The 24,039-nt window shown below is 37.2% G+C and overlaps 1 protein-coding gene across 1 annotated transcript in view; it reads left to right on the top strand.

Annotated features, from left to right (window-relative positions):
* Positions 1-16,934, top strand: part of FAM117B (family with sequence similarity 117 member B) — a 69,851-nt gene extending 52,917 nt beyond the window's left edge. The window contains exons 5-8 of the mRNA XM_087819663.1: positions 4,775-4,918; positions 6,440-6,665; positions 7,551-7,671; positions 13,070-16,934. Coding sequence (XP_087675789.1) covers positions 4,775-4,918; positions 6,440-6,665; positions 7,551-7,671; positions 13,070-13,388 — 810 coding nt within the window. The 3' untranslated portion in view covers positions 13,389-16,934. The remainder of the gene's footprint in view (positions 1-4,774; positions 4,919-6,439; positions 6,666-7,550; positions 7,672-13,069) is intronic.
* Positions 16,935-24,039: the final 7,105 nt, after the last annotated feature.

Raw genomic sequence — 24,039 nt, 5'->3', positions numbered from 1 at the left:
GCTCAGTGGCTGTTGACCCATGAACATAGTTCAGTTCCTGGTCAGGGTATATGCCCAGGTTTCAGGCTCGATGGCCAGTAGGGGGCGTGCAGGAGGCAGGTTATCAATGAGTCTCACTGATGTTTCTATCTATCTCTCTGTCTCCCTTTCTCTCTCTCTAATCAATACAAACATTTTAAAAAAAACAACCACCAGAAATTTTTAAAAAGCAGATAAATTGGCTTTTATCAAAATTAAAACATTTTTGCTTTAAAAGACACCATTGGAAAGTGAAAAGACAACCCACAAAATAAGAGAAAATATTTACAAATTATATATCCAATAGAGCAGTTGTATCTAGAATATATAAAGAATTCTTGCAACTCAGTGAAAAAGAAGACAAACAGCCCAATTAAAAAGGGGCAAAGGATCTAACTAGAGTTCTCCAGGAAGATATACAAATAGCCAATAAATATGTGAAAAAGATGCTCAGCATCATTTATCAATAGGGAAATGCAATTAAAAGTGCTAATGAGTTACGACTTCATGCCCTCTGGGACAGCTAACTTTTCTTTTTGTTTTTCAATTGTCGTATAGTAAAATTGACGTTTTTTTGTGGAGTTGACAAGAAAAAAAAAACCAATGAAAAAAATATCCTCGGATAAGGGTTAACCAAAAAAAAGAAAACAATGCCAGTAAAAATAGTTTCTCATTGTAAAGTTTTTAGAGTCATATTTAAGTTCTCTGAATCACTGTATCTCAGGATTGTATTTAAGTAGTCTCTTTAGACTACTGAAAACTTTAAAAATGAAAAAACTAGGGGTGGATTTATTAGTCATCTTGGGCTACCATAACAAAATACTGTAAGTAGAGTGGCTTATACAACAGAAATTAATTTTCTCACTGAGACTGGAAGGAAGATCAAGGTGCCAGCAGGGTTAGTGTCTGGTAAGAGCTCTTTGGGTTGCAGATAGCCATCTTCTTGCTATGTGCTTAAAAGGCCTTTCCTTGGTGCATGTGTGTAGAGAGGGAGAGAATGAACAAGAGCTCAAGCGAGCTCCTCTCCTGTCTCTTGTAAAATCACTAATCAGCCCTGGCCCGTGTAGCTCAGTTGGTTGGGCATTGCCCCGCCCACCAAAAGGTTGCCAGTTCGATTCCTGATCAGGATACATGCCTGGGTTGTGGGCTAGATATCTGGTAGAGCAAGTGCAGGAAGCAGCCGTTTTGATGTTTCCCTCTCACATCGATGTTTCTCTCTCTCCCTTTCCCTTCCTATCTAAAAATCAATAAAAAATATATATATGTGTATATATATATATTTTTACCATTTTTTTATCATTTATTTCCTCTGCTTCAAATTCTAGCTCAAATATTTTACATTTTAATTTTATATTTTAACTTACCTTAGAACAGTAATTTCTGGATATTCATGAAAAAATGGAAATAAACGAAATGATAAATGATATCTTTAAATATATGGTAAAATGTTCTGTGCTATTAAGTTTAAACAGCTAGAAATACATCTACACATAACTTATAACTCATTTTTCATATCTTTCAGTCTTCTCTCCATATGTATTTTTCTATATGTGAAAATAGGTCTCAAAACCACACACAAATCTATATGTTTAATAAAAATATATTTTTAAAAATCACTAATCATTGGATCATGGCCCTGTTCTTATTCCTTACAGGCCCCATATCTTAATGTAGCTACATTGGGGGTTACGGTTTCAACATGACTTTTAGCAGGACACAGACAGACACATGTTCCATAACACTAGCCTTGTTGAATAGCATTTCTGTTCTAGACAGAAGATGAATAAGACATAGTTTCTCCATTCAGGTTGATGGTAGAGAAATAGAAGAAAAGTATATTACCTATAATTCTTTTATCCACATATGGCTTACTCTTGATATTTTGAGAGAATAATCTTTTTTTTCTGTGTGAAATATAAATGTGTGTGTTGTATATGTATATATTGGCTTTTGGTCAGATAAACTTTAAGAGCTAAAGGAAGAGCCCAGCCGGGTGTGGCTCAGTGGTTGAGCATCGACCTAGGATCCAGGCGTTCGGGGTTCCATTCCTGGTCAGGGCACATGCCCGGGTTGCAGGCTCTATCCCCAGTCGGGGGCATGCAGGAGGCAGCCAATCAATGACTCTCTCATCATTGATGTTTCTACCTCTCTATCCCCCCCTCCTTTCCTCTCTCTAAAATCAATAAAGATATATTAAAAAAAAAAAAAGCTAAAGGAAGAGTGCTTTTTAACTTTGCTTTTGTACAGTATCTTGGATAGATGGTGCTTTGTTTCAATAGGAAGAACAGAAGATACTGAGAAATTAGTTGTGTGATTGTTTTTCCTGAACAAGTATTTATGTTTTTATTTGAGGAAAGCGGGAACCAAAAGAAAAATGAGAGCTAAACCTTTTGAAGACATATAGGTCAAATTTTCGTCCCATAATTTTCTGTTTTTAAATTTGCAAAATAACTCTCATTTACCTTTTTAAAATCCCATCATCATTACCTTACAGGCCACTCTGTATTACTTGGATTTTAAAGTTTAGCTGACACTAGGTTGTATCAGGTTTAAATTTTGAGAAATATAGAGTGTCGGTGAGTTAAAGTTTTTTCCCCCCAATAGTTCTTGATCTTTAATGATGATGTGTTTAGATACCAGCCAAGTTGGATGTAGAGTTAGCACTTTTGAAAAAGCCAAAGAGGGGTCTAACGAGGACAAGTGTTCAAAGAAAATGAACTAGACCAAGAGAATAGATTTATTGATGTGGCAGAGATTTTACTCAAAAAACAATTTTTGAAATGGTATATATCATCAGTGCCCCAAGATCTACACTGTAGAGAATGGCACACAGATGTGTATTTGAAAAAATTTTAATTCCATAAATATTCTCTATAAAACAGCTATAGAATATCTAACCTTAATTTTTCATATTCCTTACTTTGATAGTAGATATTGAGACCAGAAAAGGGGCAGAAAGAAGAGATGGAGGAGAAAAGGGAATAAATAATATGAGAAGCTTGAGGATATGAGGAGAAGATTGGGGAACAGGGATTAAAAAGGGGAAAATTAGAAGACACTTTGTAGAAAAAATGAAATACTTGAAAAAATTTTTGAAAAGACAAGGATGATTTTAAGAATAAAATACATGATAGGGAAAATACAATAAAAATTATATCTAGTATTTACTGAGTATGTATCCATTATGGTCCCAGGCACTGTGCCACATGTCCTCTCATTTCATTCTCAAAACCACTCCCTGAGGTAGGTGATTGTGTTCCTCTATAACATGTGGGCAAAGTGAGACTCTCAGGTGCAAGAATAAGCAGTGAAGAAGTGCTGCTTCGGCGCTCCAGATAAAAGCTTCCCCTTGGATGTTTTTCTTCAGTTTCTTGCCTTTTCCAAGGATTGTTATTGTGTTACGCTTAATTTTTAAAAATTTCAGTTATAAAGATGAGCAGGAATAAAAGAGGAAGAATACAAGTTTAACACTAAGTTCTGCATCAGAAAACAAGGTTAACCATTAAATGAAACTAGCGATAATTGATTAAAGGCCTTGTTACCTTTTCTCCTTTCCCACCTTCCTCAGAAAGACACGTTTTTCAAAGAAGCCTTCCAAATGAAGGACGGGTTAATCACATTTTTTTACCAGGCAGCAGGACGATGCACAAGATGATCTCTGGCACACTGTTGCTGTTAATTTTGGCAGATATCTTTGCAATTTTTTTTTTTTATATTCCTCACCCAAGGATATGTTTTTATTAATTTTAGAGAGAGAGGAAGGGATGGGGAGGGAGAGGGGAACATTGATGTGAGAGAGAAACATTGATCGGTTGCCTCTCTTAGGTGCCCCAACTGGGGGTTGAACCCACAACCTAGGTATGTGCCCTGACCGTATATTCGAAAACCTTTAGGTGTATGGAACAATGCTCCAATCAATTGAGCCATCCGGCCAGGGCCTTTCCAATTCTTGTTTCACATTTTATTTTGAGTATTTTTTCAGGAAACCAAGTAATATACTGTAATTATATAATCAGTTCTTTTTTTAAAAAAAAATATGTTTTTATGATTTTAGAGAGGAATAGAGAGAAACATTGATGAGAAACATCATCGATCAGCTGCCTCCTGCGTGCCCCCTACTGGGGATTGAGCCTGAAACCCCGGCAGGTTTCCTGACCCAAAATAGAACCAGTGACCTCTTGGCTTAGTGGGACACCAGCCGGATCAGTTCTTTTCAAAAGTAATAACTGTCAATGAAAAATACATATTTTTTTAAAAATTAGAGATAGGCTTTGGGAAAAAAAAGAAAGTGAATCATACCATTTTTTTCCCTGAACAAATCATTAAAATCATGATAATGAAAGTATAAATAATTAAACTTTACAGGGGCCCTATTCTCATTTCAGTCTTGCTATGAATATAGTTAATCGTGGCACTAGAGGACTTTAAAGTTATGTCTGAAATTTGAACTCTGTTACAATCATAAAAGAATTTCTGAGATTGAAATTATTTTATTATTCCTTTATCCCTGTTCCCTTTACAGTTCCTCATAGATGTGAATATACTTCTGAAAGCCTACCTGGAGTGTCTGGGGTTTTGGCTTTAAGTGACATTTCATGTATACTGAACAGCAGGTTTGGTTACTCTGTTTTGCAAGGCCTATATTTATTTTGACTTATTTTGGAGTTGCCATGTCAACTAGAAGTATGTTTCAATCTGGAGAATGAAAAGGTAGTATTAAACCTCTCTTCTCCCCTCTTTACCAATTCTTCTCAAGGCTCCTGTTCCAAAGAGTACACTTATTCCAGTAATTCCCATCACCAAATCAACAGGCTCCCGGTTCCGGAACAGTGTGGAAGGATTGAATCAGGAGATTGAAATAATAATTAAAGAGACAGGGGAAAAGGAAGAACAACTTATAGTAAGTAATTCTTACACATTAACTCTTCTAACTATTAAAAAATTCACAATTTTGTCTTCCATATTTACTTACATTTCTTCCTTCTTGTTGAGAGAGAATGAAAATTTTTATCTTTTGAAAAACTTTGACCTTGGCAAGTGAATGAAAAGTGTTCATTTCTTTGCATATGATGGAGACAACTGATGTGACTTAAATTTGGATCCTTGAACAGAAACTATTTTATTTATTTATCTGTATTTAAAAATCACTAGATAGGTGGTATACTTCTAATTATGATAACTCCATTTAACAAAAGTCTAGCTTACTAATTTGTTGGGGAGAGAGGGATTTGACATCAAATACTTTTTAAGCATGAAACCACCTGTGTGGTTTTTTTAATCTTCACATGAGGGTATATTTAGAGGGTGGTGATGGTGAGAGAAACATTGATCGGTTGCCTCCCTGTTACTCTTCCCTACTGGCATCAAACCTGAAACCTAGGAATGTGCCCTGACTGGGAATTGAACCCACAACCTTTTGGTGCACAGGACAATGCTCCAACCAACTGAGCCACCTGGACAGGGATACCTGTTTCTTATTGTCACTTATTATTTGTTTAACGATGATAACATCATGAAGTGTGCAGTTCTGCTTACCTATCATGCTCATAAGAATGTTCTACTGACTTTAATACACATAAGAATGATTCATATGTAAGACATCATGAGATAATTTCCTGTTTATATTTAAAACCATGTCATAGAGTATATTAAGCTTTTTTCTTCAGTGAAAGAACTGAGTTGGAAGTAGTATTTTATTGATGCTTAATTAAGATCCTCTCCCTTAAGGTTAAAGTTTGGTTTAGATTAAACACAACTCCCCAGCACCCTCTCCTTCTCCATATTGCATGATAGGGGAAACTTTCCCTAATAAAATAAAGGTAAATGAGCCACAGGTGAACAGGGAGCTGGTTTCTCTGATAAGTGAGCCCCACAAGCTTTTTTCAGATTGTTTTTCTTGATCCCCTCTATAATTAGCACTGTTGTGATTAATCTTTTCCTCATGTAGGAAGGTTTCTTTGAAAAAACTCAGGGAGAATTGGCAGGGGGAGGAGGTAACAGGGCTTGACATCAGGTATCTCTAGTTCCCATAATGGATAACCTTTTCTTATATGGAATCTAGTGTTATACCTAGATTTCTCATTTTACCATGGCTCTTCTTTATAATTTTTAAAGTAATGTTTAGCACATGATAAGTAATTCAGTGCAAGTTATCATTCAGCATGCATTCACCACCTGTCAGGTGCCAGACCCTGGAAATACAGAATCTTTGCCCATGCTGCTCGGTGTATAGTGGGGGAGTCAAATTAGACAGGGATGTCACTAATGGAGCAACATCAAGGCTTTCTCTTGGCCTAATAACTAGGGGATTTCTGATTTATGAGTCTTCTGGAACAATAGGGGAAGGTTGACACTGAGTGCATTTCTGGGTGAATTTCAAAATCAGCAATAAATATGCATATGTTTGAAACTTTTATAACAGCCACAAGATATTCCTGATGGCCATCGTGCACCTCCCCCCCTTGTACAGAGAAGTAGCAGCACACGCAGCATCGACACGCAGACCCCCGGGGGGGCAGACAGGGGAAGCAACAACAGCAGCCGCTCTCAGTCTGTGTCCCCCACGTCCTTCCTCACCATCTCCAATGAAGGTAGTGAAGAGAGCCCTTGCTCAGCTGATGACCTGCTCATTGATCCCAGGGATAAAGGTACAATGCAGGAGGAATTTGTTACCAGATGATAAGGGAATGCCACCTGTTTTTATTCTGTTTATTTTCTAGCAGGACACACACAGTTAAATCTACTAAGGTAATTACTTCAAGACGTTTCAAAACAGATTTTTAAAAATTGGAGTACAAAACAGTAGGTTTTATTGTGTGTGCTTGGGTGATGGTCAAGTTGGGTGGGTTTATGGACTTTTATTCCTCCCTTTTTTTGTACTTTTAATAATACAAGTATCTCATTAGTGAGAAACATTCTTTTTGGTGTAAATGAGATGATCATTTGTCCTGAAAAGCACTTTATTCTCTGTCACCTTAGTAGTTATGAGCCAGACTTTGAAGGCAGTTTCAGAAAATCAGCAAAGAAGGCTCTCTTAGGTATGGAAAAGTTCATAGGCAAAAGGAAGCCTTTGGTGTACCGTGCACATATGGCTCTGACTTCCTGGAGCAGAGATGGTAACCGGAGGAGCCAAGGAATCAGCTGAGAAATTCTGAAGGGCAGCACAGGGGAGAATGATAAGCAGCCAGTGCAGAACAATTTCAGCTACTTGTACTGGGAAGAATGGAAGTGCCATTTGGGTCTATGTGCTGTGTATGGGATAAAAATAAATCCATGAGACAGGCCTAAGAGGTGGTAATTATAAGTGGAAAAGAGATAAAAATCTTTTATTTGTTTATGCATTTACTTAACAAACATTATCTCTTCTTTACCAGGAATTGTGTTAGATATTGGGGTGATGTTGATGAGTAAAACACTGTTTCTACCCTCAAGTAGTTCATGGTATTGGGGGAAGGCAAGAACAGTTAAATACAGTGTGACTAGGCATCTATGTAGTTGTATTTCTTAGTAATCTAGTATGTCATTTATTGCAGAGAATGGGAACAACTCTCCTTTGCCCAAATACGCAACCTCACCAAAACCTAACAACAGTTATATGTTCAAAAGGGAACCTCCAGAGGGCTGTGAAAGGGTCAAAGTCTTTGAGGAATGCTCGTAAGTAACTCCCCCCAAAATATCCAAAAGCTTTTATGAGAATTTTCAAATAACTTGAAGAATAGTACAGTGATCACCCATATAACCACCACCTATATTCTGTAATAACATTTTGCTGTATTTGCTTTGTCTGTGTGTGGTAGTGTTTTTGCTGAACTGTTTGAAAGTAAGTTGCAGACACCATGACACTTAACCTTAAATACGATTTAATACTTGTTTCCTAAAAGTAACCACAGTACTCCTACATGACCACAATACCATTATCACACCAAAGAAAATTAACAGTAACTGCTTAATATCAGTTAATATCCAGTTGTTATTCACATTTTCTCAGTTATTTCCAAAGTATCATCTGTGGCTGTTATTTTTGAACGTGTATACAGTCAACATCACACTTTGAATTTAGCAGTATATTAAAAATAGACCATAGTTCTCACCCAGTGTGGTTACCTTCTTTCAAGGATCGAATTCCCTTTGGTTTTTATCTACTCTTGGGGTCTTCAGTTCTTTAATCAGTTTTAAAAAATATTTTGTCTGCCAATATAGGAAACAATTCTGTTTGCAGAATCATGTTACTGCGATGAAGAAAATAAGTAGAATTTTCAACGTCTGGTGCTTTGGTTGTATGTACTCTAGTCGAATACTCCAATTTTAGACTCAAACAGCCTTGGGTTTTCAGTAGCTGTGACTCCTTGCTTTATAAGTGATGGCGACAGGGTTGTTAAGTGTTTATGAGACTGAGCAAATTAGGTGATGAACATTATTTGGGAATGTGGCTATAGTACTTAGCCGTCACCTTCCAGTCTCACTATGGCTGCTAGTCTAAAGGCCTCCACTTTTTCTCACTGTGAAACCTAAAATACAGTGTAGATATTATCCAACCTTGTCCGACTCACATAATTTATCTTTTTCATCTATTATGAACATCTTGGAATCATTTTGAAATATGGTATCCTTTTGTTCCTTTATGTGCCCCTCCTGTCAGTGCTTCTTTTAACCTAAATTCTCGGTAATTTGCCACATAAAGATCATTGTATTTGTTTGAATCCCTTCAACTTCTCTAATAGGAAATCCCAGCTATCCACCTCCTATCTGCTTTTGTGACAGTAATTGAAAACTATTTTAGCAACTGCTTATTTTGTTTTTCACTGTGCCAGTCTAAAAGCTTGACTGGTGCCAGCTGAGAGTTTAAGTCAGTTATTGGTCCTAATTAAAAACATTTTGCTTATTTAATTTCTTTAAAGAATACTTTTCTCTCTAAATCTTACTTTTGGTTTAAGGGAAGTAGCTCTGATTTGTAGAGGTTGGAGTAGGGTGAGGGTCCAGTTTCTAGAAATGTATGTTTATTTACCTGAAAGAAAATAGGTAGTTGGATTTGAACCAGAAAGGGCAAGACCACATTTTTCACTTCCCTTTGACTCTCTAGTCTGATACACACACACCGTGGCCCTGCCACCTGCACTTGGTCCTTTTCAGTGAAGTCACACAGGCTGCTTCCTGATCTCAGCTAATGAGCTCAGCCTCGATTACCTTAGATTCCTATATATTATGAACTTTGCAGTATAGTGGTATTTTAAAAAATATTACATGACATCCTTTCTTCCTCTCTCCCTCCCTCCTTCCCATTATAAGTTACTTCTCCCCACCATTTTCTTCACTGAAAATTTATGCCTGAATCAAAAAAGAAAAAAAATTGTGTAAGCCTTTTAAAAATGATACCAAAGAATTCTTTGCATCAATATGGAAATACCTGTAATTGTCCAACCTGTTCATCCATTTTTCAGAAAGTCAGCTAGCAAACATATCTATTTAGATACATAATCCTTTTAGAATAACAATTTAAAGAAAAATAAAATTTTAAAACTTTGAGATTTTTTTTCTTTTTTAGTTATGGTTCTTAAGTTGAAGAAAGCTTTGATATAATATTAATACTTACAGCTTCTACTAGCATAAGTCATACGCCTGAGGGGTGGGTAATATGCTTCTAGAAGTTAAATGTTAAGAGGTCAGGAATGATTCCTCTTCGTGAGTTGGGGCAGTAACTGGAGAAGGAAACAAGGAGAGGGTTTTTTTGGTGCTTTTTACTGTTAATGTTCTGTTTTCTTGATCTGGGTGCTAGTTAGACAAAGTTACTGTTTATATAATTTTGTGTAAACATTTTTCATAAGTGTTCTCATGAAAGCAGTAGGGAAATTAAACTTTTTAGATTCTCTCATTAAAAAAAATTAGTCAGGAAGTTCAATTGTATTTCAGAAATGTGAGGTTTCATCCTCAAGATCCATAAGCAGTCACATGTCTTAAGTCATTTTTTTTGTTACTTTTTTAAAAACATCTTCATCTGAGGATATGTTTTTATTGATTTTAGAGGGAGAGGAAGGGAGAGAGAGAGAGCGCAAAATATCATTTGGTTGCCTCTCAGGGATGGAGCCAGCAACCTAGGTATGTGCCCTGACTGGAATTGAACCTTTCAGTACAAGGAAGAACACTTCAACCAACTGAGCCACACTGGCCAGGGCTGTCTTAAGTCATTTATTTTTAAAAAATGTATGTTTTTATTGATTTCAGAGAGAGGAAAGGAGAGGGAGAAAGAGAAGCATCAGTGATGAGAGAGAGTCATTGATCAGCTGCCTCCTGCATGGCCTCTACTGGGGATGGAGCCCACAACCCAGATGTGTGCCCCAACCTGGAATGGAACCTTGATCTCCTGGTTCATGAGTCAACCTCACTCAACCACTGTGCCACACCAGCTGGGCTTAAATCATTTTTCAGACGATAACCTCAGCCCTGGCATTGTCCTGTACACGAAAAAGGTGATGGGTTCGATTCTGGTCAGGGCACATACCGAGGTTGCTGGTTCTATCCCTGGTCAGGATGTGTGGGGGAAGCAACCAATCAATGTTTTTCTCCCACATTGATGTTTCTCTCTTTTTCTCTTCCCTTCCTCTCTCTAAAATCAATAAAAAGGTAATTTTTTAAAAGATAACCTCAAACAAATTAATTAAAAACCTAGGACTCATTTGGAGGAGGGTGTAAAAATTGATTAGGCTCCCCACTTAATATAAGAAATCTTTCTCTAATAATTGTCTTTAAAAGAAAACTCAGGTCTGGCCGGGTGTGGCTCAGCGATTGAGCGTCGGCCTAGGATCCAGGTGATCAGGGTTCGATTCCTGGTCCAGGCACATGCCTGGGTTGCGGGCTCGATCCCCAGTCGGGGGCTTGCAGGAGGCAGCCGATCAATGACTCTCTCATCATTGATGTTTCTGTCTCTCTCTCTCTCCCTCTCCTTTCCTCTCCTGAAATCAATAAAGATATATTAAAAAAGAGAAAAAAAAGAAAAGAAAACTCAGGCATATTTAATTTTCTGCCTTCTTAAGCAATTGAAAACCATACAGATAGTAAAAATTGTGTGTGTATTCTTATCAGGAGTTTATCCAAATACATTTGTGGGCCAAAAGTACTCGACAGGTTAAGTTTCTGTTGTATTCAAGAAAGAATAGTCTCCAAATAAAACAATTTAAATGATGTAATTTCCTTTTTTTTACATTTAATAATATATTTCATGTAACCCAATGTACCAGACATATTGTCATTTCAATATGTAGTCAATATGAAACATTGTTCATACGATGTTTTACATTCCTTTTATGTACCAGGTTGTCAGAATCCAGTGTGTATTTCACTGATGGCACATCTCCATTCCTACTGCCCACATTTTCAGTGTTCAGTAGCCACATGGGGTTCATGACTACCCCGGTGGACAGTGCAGATCTGGACCCTTTCAAGGCAAGGCCTGGGGCTAGTATCTCCATAGGTCCCACACAGGGAGAGTGAAGTGTCATCTATTGAGCACTTACTGTGTGCCAGGCACTGGGATTTATCTCATTAAATCTCAGTGATAAGGCTGGGAGGTAGGGAGTGTTCAACCCATCTCAGCTGAGACAGCTGAGGCTCAGAGAGGTGAAGTGACTGTCCAGGCCTCTGCTGCCAGAGCCCTTAGGTGGAGGCTCAGGTCAAGAGAGGACTGGTGAGGTGGCAGCTGGAGTTGGGCCTGTCCTCATGAACCCACTCCCTCATGTAATTTTATTCAAGTTATTACATTTGTCAAAACTATTCATGGGCAGTGTTCACTGTTAATTGATAAAATCTGCCCACTCAAAGCACTGTCTTCTTGAAACTTTATTCTTTTTGCACCCACTCCCCAGGTCCGTTTATTCATTCTTTAAAACCCAGCTCAGATGTGACTTCCTTTGGAAGGCTTCCTCTTCCCAAACTCGCCCTCTTTCTTTGTGCCACTGGTTATTCCCTCCCTGTGCTACTTCTAAACCTTTTACAAGCTATTTTATCACATCTGTCAGATCCTCTTGCAGGAGTCTGTACCATTTTTGTGCTATGGACACCTTTGGAAGCCTGGTAAAACTTATACATGGTTTGAAGTAATTTGTAACTTCTCTGATTGTTTTAAATGCATAAAACACATAGGATTACAAAGGAGACTAATTGTATTGAAGTACAGCCCTCAGTACCTCCCTCCCTCCAATATTATCTCCTTGTAGATTGTTTCATCTTCGGGTCCCCAGAAGCTAATGCAGACTTGGCATGCTCAGATTTTTAATTTTGTGATATTTCCATGTTACTTTAACACTTTAATTTTCTATATTTTTATTTTCATAGAATACCATTAACACTAGTATCCTTTTCCAACTATTTGGGTTAATTTTCAGGAGCATCTGGGATAGGGAAGGATTTGACTTGAATAAAAGTTTGAGAGCAGAAGACTACCATTAGTTTTATTTTGGTTTCACATTTCTATTATGTTTCTCAGAAAACCATCATGGTTAACTCAGTTGTTTCAATCAAAGATTTTTAAGTGCACTTGAAGAGAAAACTTAAGCCTATCAAAGTTTAGTCGTGCAGTAGTTGAACTTAGCAAAAGATGGATATGGTGTCATTGACTTCTTTGCATCTCCTTTCAGAATAGTGCAGACTTTGGAAAATCATGGTAGTGGAACATATTTTTGTCTTTGAACATTCAGAATTTCTTTACTTTAGGAAATTCTTTATTAGTATGAATAAGGAATTTCCTAAAGTAAAGAAATTCTGAGTTTTCAGATCTTCATCGAGTTGTAGTAGTCATCAGCCTGAGCTACTTATGTGGTGCACAGGGCCCACCAGGCAACTGAAAGCAGCAACGTGAATGGCGTCCTTCAGGCATTCTGAAATATGTATTTTGAATTGTTTCTAATTCCACTGTGGTCCATAGCATTTGAAGCTTTTGATATAGCTTGAATTTTGTATTCCTTTTACGTATCTATAAGTTACCTGTTTAAATATTATAAAAAAATAACTTACTTCCAGTGTTCTGTGACTTTAAAAGTATTGGGTTGTCTGCTCTGTCTAGGCCAAAACAGCTTCATGAAATCCCAGCCTTTTACTGTCCTGACAAAAACAAGGTGAATTTCATTCCTAAAAGTGGCTCTGCTTTCTGCCTCGTCAGCATCCTCAAGCCACTCCTTCCCACACCAGACCTCACCCTCAAGGGCTCTGGCCACAGTCTGACAGTCACCACTGGCATGACAACCACTCTGCTGCAGCCCATTGCTGTGGCCTCCCTGTCTACAAACACAGAGCAAGACCGAGTCTCCCGGGGAACGAGTACAGTCATGCCATCGGCTTCTCTACTCACACCACCAGAACCGATTGAGGAAGCTGAAGGATAGGTCCCAGCGCTGCGTAGCCACTGTTCCTCAGATCTCTTGACCATGATGGCACCGTGCCCTCCCAGTTGGCTGTGACGTGCTCCAGCTTTCCACAGTGACGTGTCCCAGCACAGCTTCTGGAAGAAAGCCCCCCTCTGATGGCTCTGCTCGCTCCTGAAGGCCAGCCCTAGTGCTTAGCCTACTTTTTCCTAAAGCACCGGTTGAAACAAAAGGTCTCATTCTTTACTTTTGGCGGGCTAATAACATTGTTTTTTGTTTTCAAATTAAACAACTTTAGAAACAAAAACAAGACAAAAAACTGACCCCTGCAAACATGATTCCTGGAGACGTGAATGATGCTGCAAGAACCATCTTTTATATGAATATGACTATTTTATAATACCAATGTTACATTTTCTGAAATGTAGCAAACAGATGTTCAAAAGATTCTTTGGTGGCCTCTGTTTCTTGTTTCCCTTTCTAGATGTGTGCTTTTCTCAGCTGTTTTCAGCTTTGGGACCAAAGGGATTGTTGACATTTTCCCAGCAATCTTAATCTCATGACTGTGTTCTTCTCCCAAACAGGAATTGATAAATACATTGAACAAGTATATATAAAAAGAAATAAAAAGCAATATCAGTACATTGTGATTTATGTTTTTTGATGTCAGAAGTTTGTGCTTTGGGTGAAATATTTGTAAAACTGCTGTTTTCTTCACTACTCCTGTACACATTTCATTATGTGCTCAGAAAAATTATATTCTGGAGACGAGAGCTTAATATGTTCTCACCCATCGCTGGAACTTGGTTTAAAAGTCGGTGAGCCAAAAGCAAGCTCTACCCGATGTGGATTGCATAGCTAGGAGTAAGGAGCCCCTTTAGTTTTCTGCGCAGTATTTGTCACCATGATCTCCCTTTACCACAGGTGTCATTCTACCTTTAATTATCACTGTATCATAGTCCCAAGAGATCCTAAAATGACTGTGCATGGATTTCCTCCTTTGCTTTTGTGATGTTGTTGTCTTGTGGATTTGGTCAGGGTTAGTAGTTTGTCAGGAGTGTAATCCATTGAATAGCAATCTGTAGTCACAGAATCTTGCGACTGACGTTTTCTTTATGGTAGTTGGCACTGAGATGTTACCTACAGGTTTTGCTAATTGTCTCTCCATTCCACACAGTGGGGAAAACGGGCAAAGGAGAGCTTTGGAGCATAGACAACAGGAATCTTTGAAAAACCCAGTTCTGGATTTAGGCTTATTCTAATACAGTCACTGCCAATATCACACGTCAGCAGTATTTCATGTCTGGGTATGTGGCAGTAAAATTAAGAAGCAGCTCTGTCTTTTAAGAAGTGAGTTTCAGCAAACTGTGTTGATAAAAAGCATCCTAAGGTCTTCGCATACTACCTTATGATGCAATAATTTAATGTTCTTATACACATTAAAGAGAGAGAAAGTTTTAAATACTTGTAAAAGGGATATAATTTAGAGGGTTACTGTGTCAGTTTATCCAGACATATCCCATCAAAGAAAACCTAGTGGTAGCAATAAATCTTCTGAAAGTACTTCTTATTCTCATGCACCTTTAAAACATCTAAGTAATAATAAATATGCCCTATTAAAGTTTAAATGGAGATGTATTTAGGGAAGTTAGATAAATTAAACATACAAGTCTTAGGTTAGTCGATGAGACTGATGAATTTTGGTACCTTTTTTGTCCGAAGCTAATTTACTTGGAATTAGTACATGTGGCTTTTAAATCAGTAAAAGCCCAGTTATTCAGGATCTAAATGTTCTGGTTGGTTTGTTGAGAACCTTGATTCTTTGCCTTTGCCTTTACCATCCCACCACAGAGAACCGCTCTATCAGAAGTACAGAAAAGGTAAAACTGAAATCAGGTGAGTTAGTTTAAAAGGTAGGCAGAGGAAGTTAAAAACAAGGTTAAAAAAAAACACTCCTTAGTTTTTGGATTATCTGAGCTCTGTTAAATCCATGTTAACACTTACCTTTCTTCTGTCTCCATCCCTACAAGTTACAAGGGTATTTTACAACTTGAATGCCACTTCGTGAAGTTTTTCCTTTTACTCTGTTGTGTATGATTGTCTAATTCACATTTTTCTGTAGAGTTTCATCTCCTTAATCTAAAGTAATTTAAAATAGGAATGGAAGAACAAGTTTTATTACTTCCATAATCTTATAAGTGGAACTTGTAATGTTTGGTTGTAAGGGGAATGTGAATTTGTAGGTAAATGAATTGTATGGCAGCCAAGCGTGTCTCTTGGGTTTGGGAGAAATAGAGCCTGAGATTTGAAGAAGAAAAAGGTACAAGGTACAAACCACTATAACTGCCAGTGCCAAAGGGCTAATTTTTAAACATATGAGATTTATCTCAGTCTTGAAAACATATTAACCATAGGTCCATTCAGCTTTATTTAACCCTTAGTTCACAGGTAGTTGATTTTTTTTTTTCTTAATGGGTCTCAATAGAACACATAATAGTGTCTTCTAAAGTTACATTCCAGAGTTATTGTTATTCTATAGAAAACTGTACAGGGAGGAAGTAAATTAGAATAACATCAAGGGGAATATAATTTCAATTTTTTAAAATTTTAAATGAAGTTGTTTCCATTGCAGTAAACGAAATAGGTGACATGTACATTTTGACAGAAGAAGCTATTCTGTGGTTATTCCCTTCGTCATTGTTATTTTTTTCCCCTTAAAGAATTTCTTGTGATGAAAACAGGTAAATTTACTGTTTTTTATCATGACTAAGCCTATTGCTTTTGTCATGGCTTTTGTGAACAATTATGTTTTTAAAAATACCTGTTTTTCCTTTTTCGGTTAATATTGTGAGCATGGATGCCAAAATTATTTTTCATCTAGATTCTTCATTTGTTTAAAATATTTCTTAAACTTATGACAAGCCAAATCAGCCTTTTAGAAGGTGCTATTGCTACCTGTGAAATAACCGGCAACAAGACGGCCTTTTCCTTTTTAATGGTTGGATTTTACTTGAAGGTATTAAAAAATGGCAGAATTTGTAGCCTTGTGTATGTCCAACATTAGGACTGGGTTGTCAAGATTTTCTTTTGTTAAAGGAAATAAAAGAAAAATTGCCACTACTGAATTTACTGTACTATTCTAAACTTAAGATTCATTCCTTAAATGCTTGGACCAGTGGAATGAACCGGACCAGTGGAAGTGCTGAATTTGCATTAAACTAAGAATACTTAACTCCGCACTTTAAGGTTTAAGTTTTACTCTGCCTAAAATAATGATAAGCAGAGCAACCCTGAACAATATTTTGTTTATGCAATCCTGTTGAAAAATATAATTTATGTTTTTTTTTAAAGTCTGTATCTTTCATCTCTGTTGAAGCTGTGTATATCTTTTTTAAATGCAATTTTTTAAAACTTTGTTTTTCTAATAAAATTCTCCCCCAAAACAGCATTTCCAATAGTGATAAATATTGTTACTGTGTACTTATGTATTCCCTGTATCTGAACACTTGTTCTGCCTCACAAGAAAAAGAACTTTTATGTTAAAAATAAAGTCTGTTCTTGAGAGTTTTTTCCTGTGTACTTTTATGAATGTTGCCTTAAATTCAGGTTTTCTTTTCATGCACTTCTAGCCTGATTCAACTTACTAGTATATTCTTTTTCACAATTGATAGAAAAATCAGTTTGTGTTAAGTAGCAGGATTTATAATATTGTCAGTTGTTAACTTCCTTGCTTCCTCCTTACTTGGTCTAGAACTTAAAGTGCCTGATCTTTGTGGTAAATGCTGAGCAAACATTAAAATATAAGTACAATGAAGGAGATTTAGCTGGGGCACTTAATTTCATTCTGGAATACACATAAGAGGTGTTGGGATTTTTTCTTTTGATTTGTTAATTCTTGCTAAACCAGCTTAATCCTCTGTGACAGTGGTTTAGGCTAAGGGGTTTAGTCTGTACGCACACAATAGGACTAGTCAGATGTGACCCAATGAGGACTGCATGCAGTATTTCCACTTAGCAGGGACACCTTTTAAGTGAAATTTAAAATGTCACCATTGCTGTCATAAAAAGTGGTTAACAGATTACTTTGTAAAAAATTATTTTTAGCCTGCATGGCTCAGTGGTTACTGCATTGGCCCAAGTACCAAAGGGTTACTGGTTCGATTCCCTGTCAGTGCCATATACCAGGGGTGCAGGTGCGATCCCCAGCCCCAGGAGGCAACCCATTGACGTGTCTCTCTCACACCCCTGTTTCCCCCCCCCCCGCCCCTTCCACTCTCTCTGAAAGTCAATGGAAAAAATATCCTTGGGTGAGGAAAAAAATTATTTTTGGTGGGAGAAGTTAGCCAGAATTTGGGGTAACTAATGTTTATATATTTATATCTTTAACATATGCAGAGAATCTCAAAGTGGCTCAAGTTTTCTCCCATTTTCTTCTCTGTCTTTCCCCTCCACCTGTAAAGAGGTTGAAAGGAGCAAATTCAGATCTCAAGCTAGGTGTTCCCTGTAGTCCCATTTACTTGATTTTCTTTTGGTTTTGATTCATTAGTATGAAATATTCAAAAGTTTATATGTCTATAATGATCCTTTCCTTTGAGGGTGTGAAATACCTACAGTACACTCTTCACAGCAGTGTTCTGGCAATGGGCAGTAAGTACTCAAAGTCACTGATAGGTTCTGTGACTTAAGTGAAATGTCTTTTAGCGAAACCAGTTTTACCCTAGGCTAACAGATATAAACAAGAGTTGTTCCTGCAGCATCTCATCAGTGTTATAATGAAACGATGTACATTGAGCTACGCAGGCCACGAGGACCTGCAGTATATTATCATCAGTTTTTTTTCCTTGCTAAGATTAGGTATTCCTTTAAAATAACTTTAAAACTTCTAATAGAACATGGTATGATAATACAAATAGTCTTTGTATCTCTTTGGTTCAGTGTTTTTAAAACTGAGTCTTGAAATGAATTAAATGGGTCCAGCCAACATTTTTTTTAATGAAGCGGAATAGAAAAATAAATTCATACATAAGAGTATTTGTGTGTAAAACTTTTGCTAGACAGAGAGATAGTCATGTGATGCATACCAGCATTTCAGTCAACAACAGACCACATGTACGATGGTGGGTCCCCTAAGATTATAATAGAGCTGAAAAATTCCTATTGCCTGTGACATCTTAGCCATTGTAATGTGGCAGGACAGTGCATTACTCGTGTTTATGGTGATGCCGGTGTATACAAATCTGTGCTGGCAGTTGTATAAAATTCTAGGCCATAGTTATGTACAGTACATAATACTTGCTAACAATAAATGACAGTGCGACTGGCTTATGCATTCACTATAATGTATAGTGTCCTTTTAGTGTACTCTTGACTTACAAAAAAAGTTCGCTATCAAATGGTACGCTTTACCTGTGCAGCCTCATAACATCTGTTTACCGTGTCTTTCTGTCGCATCATTTTCCCTTGTGCTTGGTTTAATGTTTTTATAAATGTAGAGCAGCCTGCGTGTACAGTGCAGAGTCTGCAGTAGTGGACAGTAGCCCTAGGCCTTCGCACTCACTCACCACTCACTGACTCACCCAGAGCAACTTCCAGTCCTGCGAGCTCTGTTCCCCGTTAGTGCCCTATACAAGTATACGATTTTTTATCTTTTGCCTTTTTTTACTGTACCTTGTTGATGATTACATATGTTTAGATACATAAATATCTTCCATTGTGCTATAATCGCCGTCAGTATTGAGTATAGTAACATGCTGTACAAGCTTGTAGCCTGGGTGCAATAGGCTACACCATATAGTCTAGGTGTGTAGTGGGCTGTACCATCCAAGTCCGTGTAAGTGCACACTATGAAGTCTGCACACTGATAATCACCTAACAACGCATCTCCCAGAACGTTTCTCCATGGTTAAGCGGCGCATGACTACATACATATGAGGTTGTAAAATAAGATGTATTTCTTACTGTGGGTTGTAAACAAAATGATTTGAAAAACATTGTTAGGTACAAGTTTTCCGTATGTGCCTTTGGGTTGATCTGATATCTTAGAGATGAGACTGGAGTCTTTAATGGGCGGGGAACATCCAGCCGGCCCCTCAAAATCATTTGGTGTGGCCCTGCCAAGGCAACCGCAGGTGGGACTCGAAATTCAATAAATCTAGGAGCTTTTCCCTAGCTCATTTTTAAGTTGATAATTATGTATGACCGTCAGATGATGCTATAAATATCCAAAATGGCCCTTGGCAGAAAACAGGTTCCGCACCCCTGCTTTAAAACATTGTTTCTACATCCCTTTAATAAGTATCTCCAAACTGCTGGTTTTGTTAAAAGAAGGGAGGGAGGAAAACTTTTCAACAGTTTGCATCTTACTCAGATAGAATTTATCTCCATATACTAGACTTTGTTTGATTTTATACATTAGCATGTTAGTCCTATTAAACATTATGTTTAGACTATTATGGAGGCTCTGAAGCTAAAAAACCAAGAGTATAAGCATTCATCTCAATTCCATGCATTAAGCAGTTATTTTTTGGACTTGTTTCGATGGTTCACAGGAGATACAGAAAAGCCCTGGACTTAGGGCCACAATTTGGGGACTAGTTCTGGCTCTGCAGTGTAGTGGTCATGGGGTTTGGATAAAGAAGTCATCTCTGAGACTCAGTTTTCCTATGTATGTGATGAAGGAAATGCTGGTGGTAGTGCTGTCAGTTAAATAGGTAAATTAAGAAAATAGCTTAACTGGCAAAACTGGAAGCAAACACTTGTCTCCTTATTTTGTTAGGTAAGTTTATTCATTCCTTAGGAAAGCCAGAAGTTTTTGGTCATAGAAAATGTTCCCATACAATTCATTTTAGCTTGTGAAGTATAATATAGTCAAGGCTGTTGAGCTGAAATCATCATAAAAATAGGTAACACTTACTGATAGCTTAACAAGTGCCAGACACTTTATATGTTACTGTTTACTATAATCTTTGTAATAACCCTATGAAGCCAGGTACTGCTCTTTTTACTACCTTATAGATAATAAAATCGGAATTAGGTTAATTTACCCATGGTAATACATCTGGGAAATGTCAAAGTCTGGCCTTGAACCAAGACTGACTATAGAACTCAGCCTTAACCACAAAACCTTGCTGCTGTGGAGTTCTGTAACAGTGACATTAATAAAGAGGTTTTTAGTTTCATTGCAGATTATGTGCCATTGGGCCATTGCCCTGTTTGTGCTCCCCTGTGGACTTCACTGCTTCAGCTGCTGGCAGCTTGGTGCAGAGGGTGAAGAGAGAAAGCAAGCTGGTTAGACACCAGTTCCTGACCAAGCAAATTGGTGACACAAATCCTCAGGGTGCCTGGGTTTTAATGTTGCTATAGGTGTAAAGACTCAAGAGAAAGAATTTAATTTGGGAAGCACATCTTTTAGAGAGGCAGAAAGGGACTTCAGTCACATTTTTCGTGGCTTTTTTTTTTTAACCTGACTTTTTAAGGAAAAGACAAAAGTAATTTCTTCAATCTTGATAATTTGGTATGCCCATTTCAGATGGAGAAAACAATAAAAAATATTCACATGGATCACTATTTAAATAACATGTGAGCTCCAAAGTAATACAAAATAATGTATAATGTTAACAGTGGTTACTCCTGGATGGTAGGGCTGTAGATGATTTATTTTTTACTTTTCAGTGCTTTTCAGACTTTGGGGTATTACTTTGAAATAGGGAAAAGGAAACAACTTTCTTTAATGTAAAAACAAGCACTTCAAAATCTTACCTGTTCACACCACTCAGACCTTTATCTATATAGGCCTTTTTGTATTTACACTTTGGACATTGAACGGTTTATTTTTACAACACTGAGTGAAAATCCATGTCTTCACTTTAAATGCCAAGGACAATTTTTATTGAAATCTTTGGTCTCCTTTTAAATGGCACATAAAAGATAGAAGCAGATATTTTATGTTGGATTTAGGGATATGACACATCCAGACCAACAATCATTTTTCTTCCCATACTGTTCCAAAGGTTTTCTTTGTCTATTTAAACAACTTATACATTGTATGTTCTAAGTGCATTAATGCATTAGTCTCCATACTGCTGAGTTAGTTAATATTTTAAAATGTATATTTCCTTCCTAGTTTAATTTCTGTATCTAAAGATTCTGGGGCTGCTTTATTGCTCAAGGTAAGGAAATGCAATGCACTGAATCAGTTCTGTCTTCCTTTTTTTACTCCTGCCTTTGGGAAATTGGGTTAAATACTATGTCTTATGTTTCATCAGTTATTGCTTCTGGGCCCAAACGTTTGATACTTGATAGTTTATATTTTGTTACTGAGAGTATTTATACAAAGAACACATATTCCATTATTTCCCAGATCTTGCAAAGTCCCTTATGTAAGGATTAAATTAGAAAGAATCAATCTCACAAGGATATTATTTGCCCCGGTTTTATTTTCATTCTGTGGTGTATGTATATACCAATTCAAACTACCTTCTCACTACTACAGTCCTAAGGTAAAACCCAAGTTTTGAAATAGGGAAACAAAACTGGATTTGTGTTGAGTACTTTAGGAAATAGTTTTTTGTTTATGACACCTTGTAATCTTTATTAAAAGAGGCTCAGAAAAATAGAGCACATTCAAACTTCATTTGTTCTTATGCTGTAAGACCTCTACATTTCCAGATGGTCTATAAAGACAGTTATGCGAAATAAATATCCATAGTTGAAATACAAACACTCTTTATATTGTGCAAATACTGAAACCTATTTTGCTAAAATACAGTTTGTTTCTAACCATATCAAAGCTATGTTTTACAATTAATGGAAGATTTCACAAAATATAAAGTTATACCTTCTGATCTTAATATGCCCTGGTATTCCTGCCTTTCTTGTAAAGTGGTTGTAGACAGATCAAATTGTAGTTCTGGGGCTTGTCTAGGGTTAAATGCGTTCTTATTTGGTACTAAAAGGTAGGAGACAGGCCTTTTCCCTCATGTACTGTGGAGAACATCCGTTTACTTTGAAAGCCTCCCCTTGGTCAAGGTCAATTTACTTCGTATTCAGTGGTTGATCCAGATTTAGAGCAACAGCAACTGTTCTGTGTGTGTTCTGTCCTCGCCCTCCCTCCCTACTGAATATGTGGTTGGTTCTTTTATCAGCAGTCTAGGTATAATAATAGCCACATTTCTGTTTCTGGGCCCTAAATGAAGGAGCGTCAGATAACTAATCTTGAGGAAATACGAATGGTTACCTTCATTTTAATAACAGTGTTTTCAATATGCTCTTCAAAAATGGTGTTAAGACTTGCTGAAGTTAGAACTAGACTTGAAAGCCGTTAAATGTTGTGTTTGAGTTAAATGGGCAACTATATACTCTGTGTTGAAAGAGAAAAATGTTAGACACACAGAACTGAATATAATAAAATTCCCTTGTGTGTTTTTTTCTTTTTTTTTTTTAGAACCTTTGCTCTTGGGAAATTGAGGGCAGTATCCCCTCACATTCATAGTCTGGTATTGGGGCTTCTGGCTTTGGGAGACTAGTGTTTTTCTTCTGCGTTATGGTGTCTTTGTTTATATGAAATGACAGGGACTGCTTTGTATGTGTGTGAGGGAAATAAATATATTTGAACTAATGCATTAATGAAATAAATTAATAAAAGAAAAATGGCACAAACTGAGACATAAAATCAGCATTTTCTGAAATACCCAAAGTTGAGAGCAGAGTCACCGTGGATACAGACTTCAGATTGTGAATTGTAGTCATAATCCTTGGTGAGTGAATCTTGGCAGAACAAAGAATTGCAATATGGGGAATTTCACTGAATAAAAGAGTTAAAAAATACTTCTGAAGGGATGGGCAAATAAAGAAATAGGAATGAGCATATGAAAAGATTTCAAAGAGACTTCATAACCTTTTGCTGGCCCCATGTTTCTGATACTCGGATAAGGTCTTTCCAGCCTATACAGTACTTGGCCATAGTAGTAGGTTTTCCCCCCCGAGAGCTCCCAGGCAGTTCAGGTTGTAGTTAGGCCAGACTGCTCTGGAGGAGAGGTGGGCTGCATTTTACCTATTCTGGTCCATACAATGACTCAGACTTTACAAGCAATTCTCTTGTAAATAATAAATAAGCCTTTTTAGAACTGAGAGCATTCAAACTACGGTGAACAACTAAGTTAAATGTGTTCTTATGAAGATGCAATCGTCTCGGTGACAAAAATAACACACTTGAGTACTGCCTCAAAACTAAAGGGTGGGCAGGAAAAAGACCAGGAAATTGGGTGAGTGATGTGTGTACACAGTGGCTATGTTTTCATTGGCTTACACTAATTTCAATGAAATGCCCTTCCCTCTAGTACTTAGATTCAGAACTCTTTAAGGGTAACAGTTTCTCCTTAGTAATCAAGTAGAGCCTCAGATGATGTCACCCCAATAAAGGGGAAAGTGGAAAAATAAGACACTCTCTTATTGATCAGCTTTCTGTAACTCTGGCAGGAAGTATTCTGCGTTAAACACGTCAAGAAACACGTAAATGGAAATATGTATAAGGATAAGGTGTTTAGAATTTCTCCCTCATTTAGATAGAAGTTTCTGGGTAGTATTAGGATACTATTGTTAGCTGCTTAGGGAGTATCCTCCCCTCCCTTTCAGGACATGAATACTGTATATCACATGTGCAATGTGTCTGGAT

Source organism: Miniopterus natalensis, chromosome 8 (assembly GCF_054644295.1).
Source record: "Miniopterus natalensis isolate mMinNat1 chromosome 8, mMinNat1.hap1, whole genome shotgun sequence".
Lineage (NCBI taxonomy): Eukaryota > Metazoa > Chordata > Mammalia > Chiroptera > Miniopteridae > Miniopterus > Miniopterus natalensis.
Note: the sequence above shows the minus strand (reverse complement) of the source record. Positions and strands in the feature narration are given on the sequence as shown.